At 37.7% G+C, this 21390-nt stretch overlaps 1 protein-coding gene across 1 annotated transcript in view; it reads left to right on the top strand.

The window, feature by feature from the left end:
• The first annotated feature begins 10099 nt into the window (after positions 1 to 10099).
• The window catches only part of LOC141602117 (uncharacterized), a 60117-nt gene continuing 48826 nt past the window's right edge, over positions 10100 to 21390 (top strand). The window contains exons 1-6 of the mRNA XM_074422432.1: positions 10100 to 10181; positions 11513 to 11597; positions 13135 to 13230; positions 13321 to 13452; positions 14110 to 14502; positions 15361 to 15592. Of these exons, the coding sequence (XP_074278533.1) occupies positions 13361 to 13452; positions 14110 to 14502; positions 15361 to 15499 (624 nt within the window). The 5' untranslated portion in view covers positions 10100 to 10181; positions 11513 to 11597; positions 13135 to 13230; positions 13321 to 13360 and the 3' untranslated portion in view covers positions 15500 to 15592. The remainder of the gene's footprint in view (positions 10182 to 11512; positions 11598 to 13134; positions 13231 to 13320; positions 13453 to 14109; positions 14503 to 15360; positions 15593 to 21390) is intronic.

Here is a 21390-nt window from a genome sequence, read left to right as displayed (position 1 = left end):
TAGCTATTGGGCCGGTTTTACAAGTTTAGAACGGAGTCCAAGTCCGAGGAGAGATAGGCCCGGATACCTATGGAGATACATGAGACGTGTGCGCTAATTGAGCGCACATAAATCAAAAGAAAAGGGCAGCGGCAGCAGCTATGCGTGACCTGCGTTCAACCTACATTCGAGCTGTGCGCGACCTGTGCGCGACCAAGGCGCGACTGAAGCGCGTGCGTGCTGTTTCAGCGTCCAGCTTTGCGTCCAAATTAAAGACTCGTGTTTTGTTTCCTTATTTGACTCGTTTGTTCCGATGAATTTTATTATTATTATTATTATTATTATTATTATTATTATTATTATTATTATTATTATTATTATTTCTAGTACTTTATTTCCTACTTTAATTATTTTACCTAATTACTATATAACTTATTATTTTAGTTTTAGAAAAGACTTACACAACTTTGAGAAGAGAAAAAACCCTATTATTGTTATTAGCAGACGATGTGTAACTAATCTTTCTTCTTGGATTCGAGCAATTGAAGCACTCTTAATACGATTGTGAGTTTGAATGTTTTAATTTCTTGTCTTGATTATTGTGAATTGCTTAGTTATTAATTTTATGAATGTCGATTGATTATTGCTAGGTGTACAACTAATGATTGATTTCTTCATTCTATTGTTAGTATTGTTAATTGAATAGGATTTATTGATTAACTCTACGCTAGTAACAGCTAGGAATTAATATTGAACGGGATACATTGATATTAGTACTTAGAAGCGATTTACATAAATATCTAAAGTGCAACTGGATTGTATGCATTATTTATTCTCTATCGAGTTCTCTATTTTATATTGCTGCTGTTGAATTAAATCTTGAACTGGATTGTTAAGGTTGTTTAACAGTTAGGGTTGATTAAGAACGGGATTCGTTTTAATTAACTATTCGTAAGGAGAATTGGAATTTGTCATTCACGATAGAGTAATCAAGATTAGTAATTGAAACCGTCTTACAGTGATCAATTGTTATTGAGTGTGGATATATGCTTGGCTGTAAGACCCTTTTAAATCATTTGATACACCGAAAGTCATTAGTTTTATTACTCAATTTGCATTAGCTTTTAATCTTAGTTTATTAGAAAATCAACTCAAATCCCCCCTTTTGTTACTACGATCTTTAATTATATTAAAGATCGACTTTTCCTACATTATAATTTGCATAAATTGTTAATCTAATTCCCTTGGGTTCGACCCTTATTTCCGCTTTACTACTATTTAGTAATTGGATTTAAGTGATATAAATTGTTAATTTGAGGCATACGACTTTAGCCTGTCAAATTTTGGCGCCGTTGCCGGGGAATTGGCATTAATTATTTTTGTGTTTTAGTGTAGGTTTATGCATAATACTCGTATTTCTAACCTGAACCTCGAGCCTTTCGATCCAGAGATTGAGCATACTCTTTTCAGGTTACGAAAGAACAAACGAGGTGCAATAGTGGCTGTTCCTGAAGGCAGTGAGTTCGACGATCTACATTCTGAATATTCTGAAATTTCTGAACAACCCGAACCTTTGAATATGGCTAGAGAAACCCACACTCTAAGGGAGCTCACAGCTCCAAATCTTAACGTTCAACCATTGTGCATCACTTTTCCAGCATTGGATGATGGAGTTACTTTTGAACTGAAATCTGGTTTGATACATCAATTACCAAGGTTGGTGGTATGAGCATTGAGGATCCGAATAAGCATCTTTCGGACTTTCATATTGTGTGCCTTTGGTATGAAGCCACCTGCTATTACTGACGAGCAATTGAAATTGAGAGCATTTCCTTTCACCTTGAAGGACAATGCGAGAGACTGGTTAAACTATCTCCCACCGGGAAGTATCACTACTTGGGTAGGTATGAAGAAGGCGTTCTTGGAAAAATATTTTCCTCCTTCTCGATCATCTCAGCTGAAAAGAGCCATCAGTAATGTTGAACAGCAAGACGGGGAAACTATGTATGAGTATCTTGAGAAATTTAAGAAGCTCTGTGCTAGTTGCCCTTACCATGGTTAGTCTGATCAGGATCTTATTATGTATTTTTGTGGTGGACTGAACCAAGATGACCGTCGCATGATTCACTCAGCTTGTGGAGGAAATATAGCCAACAAAAATCCAGATGAGGCTTGGGAGGTTATTTCAGAGCTAGCTGAGACCTCTAGACAGTTTGAGAGGAAACCATCACGAAGAGGAGTGAATGCTATGGGTGTTAGTCCTGGTTTAGAGGAAAAGGTTGATAATATTGTTTTCACTCTCCGTGACATGTTATCTGGGAGACAAATGGCTACTGTTTGTGGCATATGCGCCACTGAGGGTCACCCTAATGATTTGTGTCCTTACTTGCGAGAAGTGGCCAAGAAGAAGTAAATGGTGTTTGGGAGAGTACTACAAATAACAGGAAATGGGATCCATATTCCAAGACTTATAATGAAGGATGGAAGGCTCACCCTAACTTTCGTTGGGGAAATTCTCAAGCCGGTTCATCGTCTGGCCCTCCTAGAGGTCAGTTTCTCCAAAGACCACAAGGACAACAATTTAATCAACAAGTACCTCAACAAGCAGCTGAACAAGCACCACCGAGTTCATCAATGTCCACGAAGGATATGATTCGGGCTCTTACTCTCAGTGTTACTCAAGATAGAACAGATAATAAGCAAAATTTTAAGAATCTTGAAAATCAGGTTAGTCAGCTGGCTACTGCAATTAATAGGTTGGAGGCTAGAGATTCTAATGCACTACCATCTCAAACGGTGGTGAATCCAAAGAATGTGAGCGCAGTCTCTTTGAGAAATGAGAGACAATTAGTGGAGGCTGAGAAAGTGAAAAGAAAAGCCAAGGAACCGGTGATTCATGAAATATAGGAAGAGATAGTGATCAAGGAAGGTGAAGAAGCTTCTATTGTTAAGGAGAAGGAGCATATTCCCTCTTCTATACCGGTGGTGGAACCGGATGTACCCTTTCCTGATGCACTTAAGAGGACTCACCACTTTGAGCACGACAAGGACATTTATGAGGTATTCCAAAAGTGTGAGGTAAACATCCCCCTTCTTAATATTTTGAAAAGTATTCCTAAATATGCTAAATTCTTAAAGGAGTTGTGTACTATTAAAAGGAATAACAAGTTGAAAGGGGCGAAGAAAGTGAAGGTTAGTGAACATGTGTCCACTATGTTTCAAAGAAAATTACCCACTAAGTGTAGTGATCCGGGCATGTTCACTATCCCTTGCACCATTGGAAACACCAAGATTCAAAAGGCCATGCTAGATTTAGGAGCTTCTGTTAATGTGATGCCTTACTTCTTATATGAATCTATGAAACTTGGTCCTCTACATGCTACTAGTGTTGTTATTCAGTTAGCTGATAGATCGAATGTCTACCCGAAAGGGATTGTTGAGGATGTGCTTGTTTTGGTTGATAATCTTATCTTTCCTGCTGATTTTTATGTGCTAGACATGGAACATGATAAACATGCGGCTCCTATTCTGTTAGGTAGGCCACTCTTGAAAACTGCTAGCACTAAGATTGATGTGTCGAGTGGGTCTATGACCATGGAGTCTAGTGGTCAGGTGGTACAGTTTAACATCTATGATGCTATGAAATATCCTGATGATTACCACTCTTTGAATTTTATTGACATTATTGACCATTTGGCCCAAGATTTCTTTGGTTTTAATGGTGATGATGAGTTGCATGTAGCTTTGGAAAATAGTGTGGATGGTCAAGAGGTAGAATATGTTTTTTCTGCTAACTTGAAGGAGGTTGTGGCCGATTTACATAAGTTGGAGGAGCTTCCTTTGGATTTTAATAATAAATTGCCATTAACTGTTCCTTCGGAGAAATTGTTGCCATCTGTTTTGCAGACTCCTGTGGTAGAACTTAAGGCTCTACCTGAGCATTTGAAGTATATTTTCCTTGGTGAGGGAGAAACACTTCCTGTTATCATCTCTAGTAAGCTCACTGAGGAACAAGAAGCAAGGTTGATAGATGTACTTGTGGAGAACAAATTAGCTATTGGTTGGACTATTGCCGACATCAAGGGCATAGTCCAAGTACTTGTATGCACCGGATTTTGCTAGAGGATGATGCTAAACCGGTAAGGCAACCACAACGTCGATTGAATCCTCCTATGATGGAGGTAGTGAAGAAAGAAGTTCTCAAATTGCTTCAAGTAGGTATGATTTATCCTATTTCTGATAGTAAATGGGTGAGTCCGACCCAAGTAGTCCCCAAAAAGTCTGGGGTGACTGTAGTTGAGAACAAAGATGGTGAGCTTGTACCCACTAGGATCCAAAACGGGTGGAGAGTTTGTATAGATTATCGTAGGTTGAATGCGGTAACTAGAAAAGACCACTTTCCTCTTCCCTTTATTGACCAAATGCTTGAAAGACTAGCGGGTAAGGCTTATTATTGCTTTCTAGATGGGTATTCGGGGTAATTTGAAATAGCTATTGCCCCTGAGGATCAAGAGAAAACCACATTTACTTGTCCTTTTGGTACCTTTGCGTATCGACGTATGCCTTTTGAACTTTGTAATGCACCTGCTACCTTTCAGCGATGTATGGTTAGCATATTTTCTGAGTATGTTGAACGCTTCATTGAGGTATTTATGGATGATTTTACGGTGCATGGTGATTCTTTTGATACTTGTTTACATCATTTATCTCTTGTTCTTAAGCGTTGTATTGATACTAACCTTGTTTTGAATTCTGAGAAGTGTCACTTTATGGTGGAACAAGGTATAGTACTTGGACATGTTGTGTCTTCGAGAGGTATTGAGGTAGATAAAGCTAAGATTGATACTATTTCGTCTCTACCTTACCCTACTAATGTTCGCGAAGTTCGATCTTTTCTTGGTCATGCGCAGTTTTTTACCGCAGGTTCATTAAAGATTTTTCTAAGATCGCTTCACCCTTATGCAAGTCTGCAAAAGGAGACAGATTTCATCTTTGACAAGGCTTGTAAGGAGGCTTTTGATGAGTTGAAAGGTAGGCTTACTTCCGCTCCAATTATTCAAGCACCGGATTGGTCTCTTCCCTTTGAGATCATGTGTGACGCGAGTGATTATGCTTTGGGAGCGGTGTTGGGTCAAAAGAATGGGAGGGCTTCCCATGTTATTCATTATGCATCCATGACCCTAAATGAAGCACAACGAAATTACACCACAACTGAGAAGGAGCTTCTAGCAATTGTTTTTGCTTTGGAAAAATTCCGGTCCTATTTACTTGGTACGAAAGTGGTGGTGTTTTCAGATCATGCAGCATTGTGCCACTTGATGGCGAAGAAAGAATCTAAGCCGAGATTGATAAGATGGATTCTATTGCTTAGTGAATTTGATTTGGAGGTGAAAGATAAGAAGGGAGCAGAAAATGTTGTAGCGGACCATTTGAGCAGGTTAGTGGATGTTGATGCAAATCCACATGAGAAAAATCCGGTGAAAGGATTATTTCCTGATGAGAGCTTGTTCGCTATTCGATCCGTAGAGCCATGGTATGCCAATCTTGTAAATTTTCTTTGCTCTTCTAAATTTCCACAAGGTTTTTCTAAATCTCAAAAAGACAAGCTTCGTAGTGATGCGAAGTATTATGTGTGGGATGAGCCTTATTTGTGGAAGCATTGTTCCGACCAAATCATAAGGAGGTGTATACCGGAGAATGAGATGGCCTCTATCCTTACATTTTGCCACTCACATGCTTGTGGTGGCCACTTTGGTGCAAGAAGAACTGCGAGAAAAGTGCTAGATTGTGGGTTTTATTGGCCTTCTTTGTTTAGAGATGCTCATGGATTTTGTCAAACTTGTGACAAATGCCAAAGAGTAGGCAATATTTCCCAAAAGAATGAGATGCCGCAAAGTTACATGCTTAACTGTGAGATTTTTGATGTTTGGGAGATCGATTTCATGGGTCCTTTTCCAAGTTCATATGGAAATCTTTACATATTATTGGCGGTAGATTATGTGTCTAAGTGGGTGGAGGCTATTCCCACTAAGACCGATGACTCCAAGGTGGTGGCAGATTTTATCAAGGCTAACATATTTGCTCGATTTGGAATTCCAAAGGCCTTGATAAGTGACCGTGGAACTCATTTTGTCAACAAGACAATTAGTGCTTTGCTCAAAAAGTATTGTGTCACTCATAAAGTTTCCACGGCATATCATCCGCAGACTAATGGACAAGCTGAAGTGTCCAATAGAGAAGTCAAGTCTATCCTTGAGAAGACGGTGAATCCTAATCGGAAGGATTGGAGCTTGAGATTAGATGATGCATTATGGGCATATCGAACGGCCTATAAAACCCCAATTGGTATGTCACCTTATCGACTTGTGTTTGGGAAAGCGTGTCATTTACCTGTCGAATTGGAGCATAAAGCATATTGGGCAATAAAAAGCTTTAATATGAGCTTGGATGACGCGGGGTTGCATCGGAAATTGCAATTGCAAGAGTTGGAAGAGCTCCGACTTGAATCATATGAGAATGCAACTACTTACAAAGAAAGGACGAAAGCTTGGCATGACAAGATAATATTGAGACGGGACTTTAAAGTTGGTCAAAAAGTCCTTTTGTTCCAATCTCGCTTTCGTCTATTTCCAGGTAAGTTGAAATCCCGTTGGATCGGTCCACTTATAATTACTAATGTTTATCCTCATGGTGCAGTTGAGGTACGAGATCCGACGACGGATAAAGTGCTAAAAGTAAATGGGCAAAGACTGAAGCCCTATCATGATGGTGTCGAGATTGAGGTGGTAGAGTCACTGGATCTCTACGACCCCATTTATGAAGATTAATTTCACCAATAAGTCGAGCAAACGACTATAAACAAAAGCGCTAACGAGAGGCAACCCGGGGTTTTGTATCCTTTTTCTTTGTAATATTTCTTTAGTTTTTATAATTAGTTAATTTATTTGGTTTAATTAGTAATTAGAAATATTATTGTGTTCTTTTTATTACTTGTTTTAATTCATTTTATTTTGACGGTTTATTATATGTAATAGGAATGATGAATAATGCTTCGAGACGGAGAAAGAAAGAAATATAAGTCGTGAATGTAAAGTGTGCCTCAGTCGCGCTAATTAGTCGCGCATAAGTGATGGACAGTCCCTATTTCGCGTTCTACATTCACCTTATGCGCAATCGACGCGCGCTCGATGCACACTCAAGGCACACTTTACATTCACATTGTTATGTCACCTTATATCACTCAGGTATGGAAATTGTTTGATTGCTTTCGACTCTTTCCTTTCTTCTTCTTGTTTCCTAAAACTCAAATAACTCTCATACAAATCAATACTATATATTAATTCCAGAAACCAAGGGACTTCAATGTAATTAAAGAAATTTATACAAATTAATTATACTATATAGTTTTAAATCGATAGCACCGTGTGATGGACCTAAACAAGGGACTTCAATGTAAATATTATATAATTTTGGTTAAAAATATTAATTTAGATAAAACTAGAATATGGCGAGTTTCCTTAAAATAACAGGTCCCACTTATGATGTTAATTAGTACTCCATAAAGATGTTAATTATTTAGCATACACAAATATAATATAAGTATATGTTAGATTTTGGAAACTATTAATAGGTAAGTAAATCAATTCAGATTTCCAAAAAAATATAATATTCCATAATTCATTAGATTTTTAATTTAATTAGTAAAATAATTATTAATTAATTTTTCTTAAAATAAACATATAAACATGCCTTACTTATGTTATTAATTATAAAGATGTTTTAACATAAACAAATATAATTTAAGTATATTATATTTTGGAAATTATTAGAAAGTAGATAAATCAAGCTAGATTTCCAAAAAATATATTCCATAATTATTTTGACTTAATTAATTTAATGCATATATTTAATATATTTATTTCGAGTAGTGAGAGTAATAAAAGTAACCTTGGGTATAGTAATCACTCATTGGATATTTAGAGAGTAAAAATAATTTTGTTAATAGTGAAAAAAATTGTAGTAACATTGGATATAGTAATATGATAGTAATCATTCATTTGAATAGTCAAAATAACAATATTAGCAGCGAGCGAGAGTAGTGGAAGTAACAACGGGAGTAGTGAAATTATCAATATTAATGTACAAGTAGTGAAAGTAATAATAATTACGCCGGGAGTAGTGAAAGTAAAAGTAATAATAATAACAAATGTAATAAAATTAATAATTCTAAGAACAAAAGTAAGTATGTATGAAAAATTAGCTAAGCAATCGATTTAAGTAAAATATTAATGGCGGGAGTAGTGAATTTGTCTCATTATTTATTTCATTGTAAAATAGTTTTAGTTAACTGAAAATATATTTTAATACTAAATAGAGGTAGCCCGGACGAAGCCGGGCACCCATACTAGTCCATCTGATTTCCAAATCCCTCCCACAAATTACTGCTCAATAAATCACAAAATAAAGAAAGTTGTATCAATTGTGTCGGTTTCATTCATTGTGCAAACTGGTTCGAAATTTGGGGGTTTATAACCCTAATTTCTGCAATTTCGGAAATTCCAACAATTACTTCAATAAATCGTGTCCCTTCCTTGTTATATCAACGATTTCGTGCCAATACTGCTGAAATTGGTGCGAGAATATTGGGGTTTCGAAGAACCCTAATTCTGCCTCAATCAAACAATTCTTCCCCAATTCGTGTAAGTTTCGTTCCTTTCTTGCTTAAATTTCGTCTCTTTATTGCTGAAATTGGGACGAAAACTTGGGTTTTATAACCCTAATTTATGAACGGGAAATTTGCTTCTCAGTTTAGGCGATTTTGAGGACTGATTTGGGTTTGTTGCATCTGTTTCGACGCGTTTCAAGTTTTACTCGTGTCTTTGTGTGTTCCTTTTCTCATTGCATAAATTCGAATTCGCTGAATCGTAAAATTGCAGGGCTGTAGTTTTGTGCGTGTTTTTGAGTTGCAGGGAGACTGTGCAGTTACTTTTGTGAAGTGTCGGGAGTGTTACTGCGTTGTTGTTGCTGTATTGTTGGTGTTGGTGTTGGACAGTTGCTGAGGGGTGTGTTGTCGAGGCTACTGTGTTTGTGCTAGGCCGTGAATTTCTGGAATTAAAAGGGAGTTGTGTCGTGAGTGTTGTGTCGGGTTTTGTCGTGAGTGCTGTGGAGTGTTGGTATTCTGGAGGTACTGCTGTTGGATTGAGTTGTTGTGCAATTGTTACTGTTTTTGTTGCAGGCTGCTGAAAGTGCCGTAAAATGACCACAAAACGAAAAAACCCACCTCGAAAAGCTACAAAAACTACCCCAAAGGCCAGCACTAGTACCTCACGTGCTAGTGCCAACCGTCTAGCTGTCGATTATATGGGATGTACTCTGACTGAGGTTCAACAGAAATACTGGAGAGCCCTTATACTTCCCAAAAGAACCATCCGCGTAACCAAATTTCTTGACAGAGAGGCATTGAGACAGTTGGGAGTCCTTGAGGCGGTGGAGGTATTGTTAGAACGGGCTGGGTTGAGTGAGTTTTTGAATAAGAAGGCCGAGACATATAGGAGATTAACGCTGGAGTTCTTGTCCACCGTTGAGCAGGTGCCTGAGAGTGACCCCCCTAGCATTAAATTTCAGTTAATGAACAAAGAAACCGTCTTGACCTATCCTACTTTGAGGGAAATCTTTGGTGTGGCCCCGAGAGCTGATAAGGAGAGTTGGGCTGGTACTCCCTCTTGGGCGGCGACGAATGAGTTTTGGTATGCACTTACTCATCAGCGTAGTGATGGTCACACTCCGAAAAGTTCTAGGATTCCTCATCCGGCCTTTCGCTTTACTCACCGTGTCCTCGCCATGACATTCTTGTGCCAAGGGGAACCTACCAATATTACCCGGCCTGAGATTGAAATGTTGTGGGGTATGGGCCCGGAAGGAGTGGGTCGGCCAGATTGGGTGGGCCGATCACGTAACAAAGAAGATATCCAATGCCGATACATGACGTTTTTCGACTTTTCAAATGATATGGGATTGGAGTGACATAGTGGGATGAAAATGGAGTAGCCAAGTTGTTTGATTATTTAGCAATGTAGGTTGGATTGGAGTGACATATTGGGATGAAAATGGAACGGGGTAGTATCCAGCTAACAATCTAGGCAATAGTCCAGCTAACTCGAGATCTAATTTTTTACCTCTCTCTAAGCAATCGGTCATTCTTGGTAATAATCCAGTCTTACAGTTGTCAGTTGTGAGTCATAATCTCGCAATATTTTATGCAATGACTACACATATACGGAGTATCTCTTAATTCCTTCTCTTTTTACTAACAATCTTTGCTAGGTATCATCACTTGGGACAGTTATATTCATTGGTATTACCTCCGTCCCAGTAAATAATTTACGTTTGCTTTATTTTCCTCTCACCAAATAAAGCAAATGTAAACTATTCACCGTGACAGAGAGAGTACTACTTATTAGAATGCATTTATAAATTAAAATTTTCAATCTAGATTTGCAAATAAAGCGATTATAGTCATTTAATTTGCAGTAAATGAATACTCTTACCGCTTATAAGTCGCCGCAGTGTTACATTAGGGCATATTACTATTTTCCTTGCAAATTCCTCCTTATTTTTGCCCCATTTTCCATACTTTACTTTCCTCCCATAACTTAACACATGAATTCTCGTTCTTGAACTCATCAACTCGATCAATCATATTGAGGGATTAGATCAGTTCATAGACTATACCTCTGAGGTAGTACCTCTTATTATTTATTTTTTGAGTTTTATTTTAAAGTTTTTGAGTTCTGCTTTAGTATAAAGTTTTTGAGCACATTTACTAAAACATTACACTAAAAAAATAAAATATTACTCAAAAACTATATTTATAAATGGTAATATGCTCAGAAAAAATGTGTATATGCTCAAAAACTATAAGGTCTGAGGTACTACCTCAGATGCGTAATCGTTTTTCTCGGATTAGATGATTGGGGCATAATGGCTTTATTATTTAGCTATTAATACATATACCAAATAAAGATGCGAGACAAAGACGTAAATATGATATTTAATATGAGTGTACATATTACGAGACAAGGGAATGAGCAAGTCATTTCGAGTCGGGGTGTTATATGATAATTTTAAAAGATAAGAAGTTATTTAATATAGTCATTTAAATATCCATTTATTATACCAAGTTAGAGAATTTAATATTAAAGCAATATTGCAAATAATTTTTTGCATTTTTCATTATAATTGTTGTCTTGATTTTAGAATGAATATATATTTATCTAATGTAAATTAATTGCGAAAAATATTATACACTCAAATACTAAAATGATATAAACATAAAATTGTAAAATCTTATTTATATATGTCCGTGCAATTTTGCACGGGTACTAAGCTAGTACTCTATATTTTGCTACATCAAAAATCAACTTTGCTGAGAAAAAAGAGCGAGTCCCATTTTCACACAAAATAATAACCCAAAACCGTAATCGTCTTATGTCAGTGCTAAGTCCAACACTAATAACCTGTTCTAAAATTGCAGCAACACTTTACAAGTCAAGATTTGTGCTTCAATTATTCTGCCAACATTTTGCTTCAATTGTTATTCCTTCCTTCAAGTTTTTAAGGTATCATCTTTATGCTCCTAATAACTGCTTAAACCCTAATATCTTGTCGTAATTTACTTTATCATTATTTTTCGCCCTCTTTGGTCATATAATCAGTTGGATGAAACGAAAAAGATCATAAATTTACTGTTTTTCATCCTTAATAAGATAATCAGACGAGATATTAGCTTTTATTTTCATTAATTGAAGTGTATTAACGGCTCGTATGTGTGTGTTTGGTGTGGATTGTTAGGAGTATGCTGAATGATTTAATCGAAATTTTATCATAGACATAATAATAAATCTTTATGCACGCTAAATTTCCCTTTTCTGCTGTCTCACTTTCTTTCTTCTCAAAAATCGATTCTATAACCTTGAATTTGCAGTTACTTATTTGTATTGCACTCAGAAAACATAAATGTTTAATTTTTGGTCAATATTTTTTTTGTCTTTGTGACATATTTTTTGGAAAAAGGTTTGGTAAATTTGATGCGAAATATGGGTAGGGTTGGGAATTTAGGGGTTTTAAGGCTTAGGACTAGCCAATCCTTCCTGGGTCATTAGCTGAAGTAAGAACTTTTGTTTCTTAGCTTTAACTGACATTTGGTTGAGTGTAGTAAGAATTTCTCGTTGTATTTCCACACGTCTAAATTTTAATCAAATTTATACCTCAAATCTAGCCCCAAGGCATCTAAATCCTTGGACCTCTCCTGGCCGTGTTTATAAATTTAAGCCGCATGTTTACTGAATGTTCGTTATTATGTTTGTTTATGTTTCGCTGGTGTGTCTTAGTTAATTCTATAATACATTGCCTTAATTGCCTTGTTTGGGTATAACTTAAGGTGGGAAAGGTAGGGGAGGGGGTTAGATGGAAAGGATAAGGAGGGAAAGGAAGGGGTGAGGTAATGGAGCAGGTGTGTTTGAAATTTGGATACAGTTTCTCTCCAAATATTTCCTATGTTGAGGGATTTTTATTTGCATTGACAAAGGTGAAATGGATTTGTCTATTTCTATTTCCCTCCTACCCCTATTTGCTAACCGAAGGATTTTGTACCACTCCTCTCTCCCCTTCCCTCCAAATCCTTTATCGAAACAAAGCGTAAGTAAACTAAGGTTGAGAGAATTGTGGACTCCCCCTTGAGGTTGATGCTAGGTTGGCTCGCGTCTCTGTAACGTGTGGTAGAAATCTAAAATAAGTTTTTCTGACTTCACTTTCAATCAGTAATGTGTTTATATTGAAATGATTGAAAGTCATATTCAAGTTGCTATTATTTGTGCCAATTCTTACCTTTCATTTTCATCTTGAAGCGCCCTCCTCTGAGTATTCACACCACCACAGCACCAACAGTTTTGGCTGCACGGTGCCGGTTTATACTCCTACAAATTTTTTTGAGTGGAAGAGAGGCAAACAAGGAGAAACAAAAGCAATTGAACTACGCAATCGCTTGTTCATCACCGTTCTTGATTTCCCATCACATTCCAAATAAATGGAATGTTCTGAAGAAATTATTAACAACAAAACAATGACTAATCAAATTCATGCACTTTCTTGGTCAAGTTCTGGTGAAGGAAGTGATTCGGAGTTCTGTTTCGACGATTTTATTGATGAAGACTTGCTTAGCGAAGCTGGCTCTATACCCAAATTACAATTTAGGTAAATTGTTTTCCGATGCTTCGTAAAAAAAACTTTGACTGCTTTACTAAATTTCTACAATTGATTTTTCAATTCTCTGTTTTTGAGCAGGAAAACTGTTATCAACGCTTGTTGGAATGATGAATTGTGTATGTCTGAGGTTTTACGCCACAAAGGGGGCCAGTTGATCTCAAATGGCATTGTCCGAAATGGCAAGGTTTATCTCTCAATTGAAGAGACTCTGTAGGTTATCTCGGTACTCATTGTGGCCCTGTTTTGTTTTATTATGCAATTGTGTTGTAGTTCATGTCATTGTTGTCTCTTATCAATTCCAAACACTTGTTTTGTTTCACTCAATCAACCACATTTTTAATAAATCTTCCTAAAAATTATAGCAAATGGGGTTAATTGATGAAATAGAGAGAGTATAGGCAAGATTTGTCGAATTTTTCTAGTTTGTTTCTTCCAAAATAAGCGAATATTGCTGCGATTCTCATTCTCTATGTTTTGGTAATCATGTGTTCCTTGCTTGAACCAGAAAGTGAAGAAAACTTTTAAGTATCGTATAAGACTTACTTTTGATTAAACCAAACTTGACTGATGACTTGTAGCCCTGTAGAATGTTTGATTTTCATTTGTCACAATAATGATTTTGTATCTTCCTGACTTCTTCTGGTCTCACATCAATGTGATTATATCCTAAAAATTGACCTTGTATTTTTCAATTTATGTAGTATGTTTTAATGTTACGCTTGTTAATATTAATTATCCCTTTACATGTATTTCTATAGTGTTATTTTTGTATGTTAGAGATGTTCTAGGATGTTATAAGTTGTGATTTCTTATGCTTAATCATCTATTACTTTTGATCATTATAGTGAGTAATCTGTTGTGTATTAGGTTTTTATCTGAAATAGGGTCGTTGATGGTTGTTGATGATAAGGACAGAATATTTCTGCTGGAAGACATGTATAAGAAACTCGCGGAGGGCAAGGGAGATTGCAGTTTGGAGTATTTTAAGGTTTATAGGTACTTGAAGTCTCTTGGTTATATTGTGGGAAGACACGGCATTCCATGGAGCTTGAAGACTATTAGGAGTTGCTCAGTACCTTTAGAGGACAATGCGGTGGGGAAAACAGTAGCATCAGCTGTGCTGGATGAGACTTTCCTTGTTGAGTCGTTAAATAATTTACAGATCATAGAAAATAAACCTTTCTTTGATGTTTATCTCCCAAACTGCAAGTTCAGTAAAACATTACCAGGGGATCCTGTTTTTACTGTCTCTTTGGCAAGGTAACTCTTTTGCTTGCGATTTAGACTTTCTGACCTGATGTATACTTTGGTAATTTTTGTCTGTGAACCACGCAAGTCTAAATGTTCATTATATGATTATGCTCTGTACAATTTATTAAACTGTGGGAAGTTTCCTTGCTCGAGTATTTCGGATGTTCATGTAATACTTTAATTGATCTGCCCTGGTAGAGACACCAAAATCAACGAATAAGCAGCAAGAAATCCCTCTGCATCCATACAGCTACAAAAGAAATGACTATCTTAAATGTGTTTACCTGCAAAATTTCTCTATGTGCTCATGTATATGTATGGTCTAATTTTGCCAGAGGAGAATGAAATCAATTTGGCCAAACGAACGAGTCAGCGTAGCCCAACCCGTCTCACGGGTAATCATCCCCAAGGTCCGCTAGTAACCCATCTTGAACAGGATTGGGCCTGGGCCACACGTTCTGGCCCGACCAGCCTGAATCCTCTAAAAAACATAAAAATATTAAATAGGCAGTGCGAATGGCTCAGGGCCAGGCATGAGCCAGCCCAGCTCCTCCCGACCCTTGACACTAGCTGATTCAGGGCCGGGGGTAGCTTGGCCAAGTCTAGTTAGAAATTACACATGATATGTTTGTTACCCTGAAATGGGGCTCATGTAATATTGTACCTTTGAATGCTGAGAATAATTGATATTGAATCCTTTGCATGGTGAATGTGTCGTAATTGGTTAATTAATGATCTTCACAGCCTCCCTAAATATCTCTTTTTTTTTCTTTTCTTTTTTTCATCTAATCTCTTTTTGAAGTTGCAGTAATTTAAGCGGGTTTGAGGATATGCACCTGAAATTTGTTGTTACATTCTGTTATTCAGGCATCATCCGCCATCAATACATGAGATTGAAAAACTAGGGAGACAGTGCAACGGAATTCCTGTGAAAATTGCTCATGTAGAGCACGACCGAGTTAGTTTTTTCTCCTTCAAGCATGTGGAGCTTCCTACTTTACCATGATGTATTTGAGCTTTCTTTCATTCTCAGCAAGCTCTACTTGATGCCGTATGCTTCAAGGTATGGCGAGAATAACTATTTCCATACGCTTCATGAGTTTATTTGTTTGAATTTTGATTCACAATACAACCTGCTTCGCAAATGGCGGGTTAAGGAGGACATAGTTGATTCTTACGACGATGTAGGTACATAATAATTATATAAGCCATTTCAATTTAGAATCTTGGAAGTTTGAGTGTTTTGAGTTTCAAGTTTCCAAATCTGATAATTTTACGATTCACCTCTCTTTGGTAAGGTTATGTCAGCAAACTGGAAAAAAGGAGTTTCTTTTCCTTCCATTATAAGATGTATAATACTTATTGATAGATGTTTACATTTCCAGATATGTGATTTGTTCATATTTTTTTGGTCTCTGGGTTTATAAAATGATCACTAAACCGTTACTTGAGCCTCTTGCACTCATAGGTGGTTGGAGAGCTCTTGTTCGTTTTCATCTTTGCGATTAATGCCTCAGTCCATTATCCTAAACGTTTTTGTTTGAGCTTATTTCTGGATTCAATCATTTTCCCCTTGCATCTTTTCGTTTGGGTTTTCCAAAGTAGCGTGTTTCTGTTCTTGCTAAATAAGTTGTTTTTATAAAAACTACCGGAATATGTACGTTTTATTTTAATGGTGATTAGTTTTAAGGTTTAAATGCGTGATTTTAACTTGACATATCAAAAATTCCCTCGTAAACTTTTAGTAGATGTAACATATCCTATTTTACTGCACATACGTAAGGAGTCTCTTTTGGGTTCTAAAGGCGAGTGTATGTAGACGTTTGTAATTTTAGTTTCTTTTGTGCAGAGGAGTCCGAATTTTATCTCTCACCGCTTGTTTTAGAGGTGAAAGTATTTGTTGCTCACAACCTTTGGGCCTCCGCAAAATTTCGATAAGAAAAGTATTTTTTTATTTTTTTTGACGAGGGGGTTGAATCCTTCCGGGCCCATGCATTCCTGCACCACCACATGGACCATGTAAGCCACCCCCTTCGGGGGCTGCAGTGGCCAAGTGATCATCGTCTCAGTTGGTACCAGTCGAACCGGGACCTCTCAACTCCTGCATTTCTGCAAGCTTCAAAGTTTAACCCGGCTACCACTAGACTAACACCACTTGGTTAGACTCTTACTAATTAGTATAACTATTATCGAGTACACATCAAATATCTTTATCGATTAGTTACCTTCAGTAATGTTCAAGTATTTATAACGGATACTTTAGTCGGGATAAAAAGTGACAAAATGCCATATCGAGACATAGTTACATTGAAGGCGATAGGGTGTCACCCGGTGGCGCTGAATCTTGGCGCCATCTTAATTAAAAAAAAAAAATTGTTGGTTTTTGTTTTTGTGCCAAATGTTGGAGGATAGATATGTAATTTTGCCTTATCTAATAAATTATCTATTACACAATACTGTTCTTCATCATTGTTTTCATCTGCTTCTTTTTAATTTCTTTTACTGGTTCTCTTGTCAAATATAATACGGTGGTTTATATTCTATGCTTTGTTTTACTTCAATTCTCCTTTTCAGATGGTATATTTAATCCCGGTGAATATACAAGGATGTTGGTGAGAAAATACCTACTCTAGTAAAGTTTCAACATTTTTAATGTCAAAAAATTAATTCAGCAATATGTTTGAGCAAAGAGGACAATCAAATAACCTTGTGAATGAAGAAGTAAGTAGATCAAACATGGAGTAGCAGCCATAGTTCGAAAGACCGTCTTGGAACGATCAAGTCAGCTAGCGCATTCGTTGAAATACTATTGTATTCAGTGTCAAATAACGTAATTGATGAAGTTGCTTAACACCTATAAAATTTTCCTCTCTCTCTAACTTTCCTCTTCCATCTCTCTTAAAACAAATAAAAAACCCCTAACCCAGCCTTCCTTGTTCTGCCGCCTCCACCCTCCACACATTGTCCCCTTCTTCTTCCCTTACCCTATCGCCGGAGATGGGTTCTTCCCAAAACCTATCTCCGGCGATAAATCACATCTCGTCCCTTGAATTTCCCATTAAGCATCGTTTTCTTCCACCTGTCACTTCCACCACAGTTCCAACTCTGCCTTCATCGTCGTCGGAGGTGGGGTTGTTTACCTGTCCGGGACCACGATTAAGCATCTTTTATCCGGTTTTCTTTAGGATGTGGCCGCGTCGCTCGATTTGTTAAAGGATCTTCTTTGTTTCATTTCACTCCGTCTGTCTTGTTGTTGGTGTCCTTGCATGTTTCAGGGTGTTTCCCCTCTTGTCGTCCCCGTCCCTCCGTTACCTTGTCCTGTCACCGTCTCTTTTGATTCCAACTCAGGGGTGATCCCCCCATTCCCCCCACCCTTGGTTTGGTTTTGGTCTTGTTTTGTTTGTGTGTTTTGGTCCTTGTCCCGGGTGCGCGTCATTTGTTTGTCGTTGTCGATTTGGGTTTGATATGGTGATCCCCCATTCCCCCACCTATCGTCCCATTTCCTTTTCATTTGTTTCTGTCAGTGTCGTTCCGGTTGTTTGCTTTGTTTGCATGTTGGGCGGTGGTCCGGGGAGGTGTCGTTGGTGAATCGGGTTTGCATGCATGCGTGTCCTTGACTCCTTGGTGTAAGTCAGTTGAGGTTTGTGTCTTTGGAACTTAAGCTGTGGGAGATCCTGTTTTGGTTCGTGTGGATGCTTATGGTGTTGGGTCCTTTTCTGGTCTTCTTGGTGGTTGTCGGATCAGGTTGGTGTGTCTTCATGATTGATGTGAATTTCTTTGTTTGAGATGTGCGGGGTAGGGTGAAGTCGAGGTTTGGCAATGTTGTTGGTTGGCCTGGACGCGGTGGTCTTCACCTCCGTCTAATGTTTGCTCTTGGTTTCGTTTGCTTTTTAATTTTTCAAATAATAACCTCCTATAGGTTTATCTTACTAGTTCCTTTATGGATTTTCGGGGTGTCCTGTCCTCTTATCCATGGGGTGTCTGTTCCAGTTAATTTACTTTTGGTCATAATAAGTCTCATTTATGAGACTCTAGTGGAAGATTTATGTCTTGTATGGGTTGGATTCGTCACAAGACTATGCTTTGTAGCAATTATGGACAGAAGATTGGTTGCCGGGCGTCTTTTGATATGGTCTTTGTACTCTCTGTATGTTTTGGTTCGTCGCCGGGTGTGTGACCGTAGAGTTCCATCACCAAGGTGTAGGAGTTCATTCTCCATCGGATGTAGGCCGTTGCAATGGTCTATAATCCACCTTTCCTTTCTACGCTCTTGTGGCGTAAGTACACCTAGTCCTTGCCTCTCCTCAACTCACATGTGTCGATGGCATTCCGAAGATGCTACCTGTGTGCAAGATGTTGACAACGATGACTGCAACTTCTATTTCGTACTCCACCAACCTGCTTTTTCTATCCGACATTATCTTTCTTTAGTGTTAGTTGTTAGATCCGTTGTGAAGTTAAATTACGAATGTATTAAGAGCTTAGTATGCTCTAACATTATGTAATTGCTTCTTCTCTTACTGTCAAAAAAAAAAAAAAAAAAAAACTTCAGGTGTTCAGGATGTTTGGAATTGAAAAACTTGGACAGTAGGACTCAATAAAGTTATCAGTGTATGATGATTGGATACTTACCTTTTGAATACAACAATTAGTATATTAATTTCCTCGCGTTATCCCTCATATGCAAACTTGGGAGATCTAATTTCCTAGGTGACTGCAGTAGTACAGTAATAATTTTGAAGATTGTAACTATCTCTGTTAATTTCACAACCAACTCGAATTTGGTCTAGCTCGGCTGTTATCCGATAACAGTTGTGACAAAATTTTGACACAAGCTTTGAACTAGTTAATTCCAAAGGCTATACGAGCACTCAAATCATTGGCAGGCCTAGTGCTATGTAACAACCTCAAAAATAGAGGTGTACGGGATTGACCGGTATCACCGACTCAGTATGATTCAAGTTGCCTCTGTAATACTCCGTATTTTAGTTGGAGTACTCGGTCGAGTGTGCGTTATTCGGCCGAGTGCACTTGACCTAGTAAACCGGTTTAGCAAGTTTGACCAAGGATTTTGTTTATAAGGCTTAAGTCATTTTTAGTTCATTTTAACATCTCTAAAACCATTTCTAAACCTACAGAGAGGAAGAGGAATTGTTGAGCCGTTCATTTGATTAAAGATTTCTCACCGATTTCAACCTAATTCGATTTCTCTGTTTGTAAATCGATTTCATTCAATTGTTTATACGGTTTTAAAGTCTTTGTCTTCGAAAAGTTTGAAAAGAGAGTCCTGTTTATTTGAAGTCTAGTTTATGCATACCAAATTTCGTAGTCAGATTCTTTATGGTTTGTCCTAGGTGATTTATTTATGAACATGTCGCTGAAAAGTCTGCGAATCTGATTTGGTTGTGGAAAATGATTTGAAACCCTAATTTATATGTCGATTCAGTTTTGGGGATTTTTCATACATTATCTTTGTAGAGTCTAGATGACAATAGGATTTGGAATTACCGAAAAATGATGTTTTAAACTCGTTTTATGAATCAATACTTTTTCTGTGACGGATTCTGTCAGCTTTTGAAAATCAGTTTTAAAACCCTTGATAAGTTTGGAATTTGAGAAAAATACGTTAGATAAGATTTGTAACTAAGACTCATGGAGTTCCAATCCAATTGGCCTTGCATCGATTCGATTTTTCTGGAATTAGTTATGCATTTTATACCGAGTCTGTCATGTGCTGGAAAATCAGGAAAAGTCGTGTTTGTTCTTTAAGTTGATATTCCTATTAAGTTATGATGAGTCTAGGTTATGTGCATGATTAATTGATTGAGTAGGTGGTAATTATATATAATTATGCTATGTAGGTGATGGATATGTGAAGGATCATAATTGATTGCTTGTGTGTGCTTAGATTGCGAAAAGGTAGGGTTTCCCTACTCGGTTTACTGTTTAATTGTTATAAGATTTCATTGTGATTCTTGTACGATTTGATATTGTGATTATCTGCTGATTGTTGATTTGGAGTTGAGTGTTGGAGTTGTGATGGTTGATGGAGATTTTCGCGAGGTGCGTCCTCGGCTGAGTGGAGTCACTTGCGGGAGTGACTTCACGCCCTAGTTTTGCCCTCTGTGGAACCTGCCATAGGAGGGGATGTGCACATTAATGAACATGATTATCGCTCGTTGATGAGCGGGGACTTAGGTGGGTACGGCTGCGGTCCCCCACTGGTAGGTGCAGCAGGAGCTGTTAACCAGGCTAGTAATCTTTTAGAGGATGGCCAGGGAGAAACCAAGCACACCCTTGTCTTGTCAGGGATACCAGACACAAATCAGGTCAGCAACAATCACAACAATAGCACTCAGGCAACATCTACTGTCAGTCCAAGTTCATCAGCTCACAAGTACACAATTCAGGCCAACAACCAGCTGCCATCTTGGCCAGCTGAATCCTTTTTCAACTAAGATTAAATCAACCCTAAGGAGCCAGGCTTAATTTCCATTGCATTTCACAGAAATCAAACTGAGGAGCCAGTTGCAGGAGGGGTAAATCAGAAAAGTAAGATTGCCTCTTTTGGCCAAACAAGGGAAAACTCTCACAAAAAAGAACCTTGGCATGTTCGAGCATTCTTTAGATAATACGTAGAGCAACAGTTGGTGCATGAACCAAGGTTATTTGACTTCATACAACCAGCCAAGAAGATACAGCAGTTTATGACCAACCTGTCACTATCAAGCCTGCAACACTTTTGTTTTACTCAGTTTTTCTTTAATTCTTTTTGTATCCATTGTAATATATTTCCAATGTTCTTGTTTGCTTCCTTAGACTAATCCTGGCCCTTAGATGGAGTTATCTAGGGTTTTAGTGTTTTACTTGTACTGAAACTTCACAGGAAGGCCTATA

The sequence above is a fragment of the Silene latifolia genome, chromosome 1 (genome assembly GCF_048544455.1).
Source record: "Silene latifolia isolate original U9 population chromosome 1, ASM4854445v1, whole genome shotgun sequence".
Taxonomy (NCBI): Eukaryota; Viridiplantae; Streptophyta; class Magnoliopsida; order Caryophyllales; family Caryophyllaceae; genus Silene; species Silene latifolia.
The sequence above is the reverse complement of the archived record's forward strand: the minus strand, read 5'-3'. Positions and strand labels throughout refer to the sequence as shown.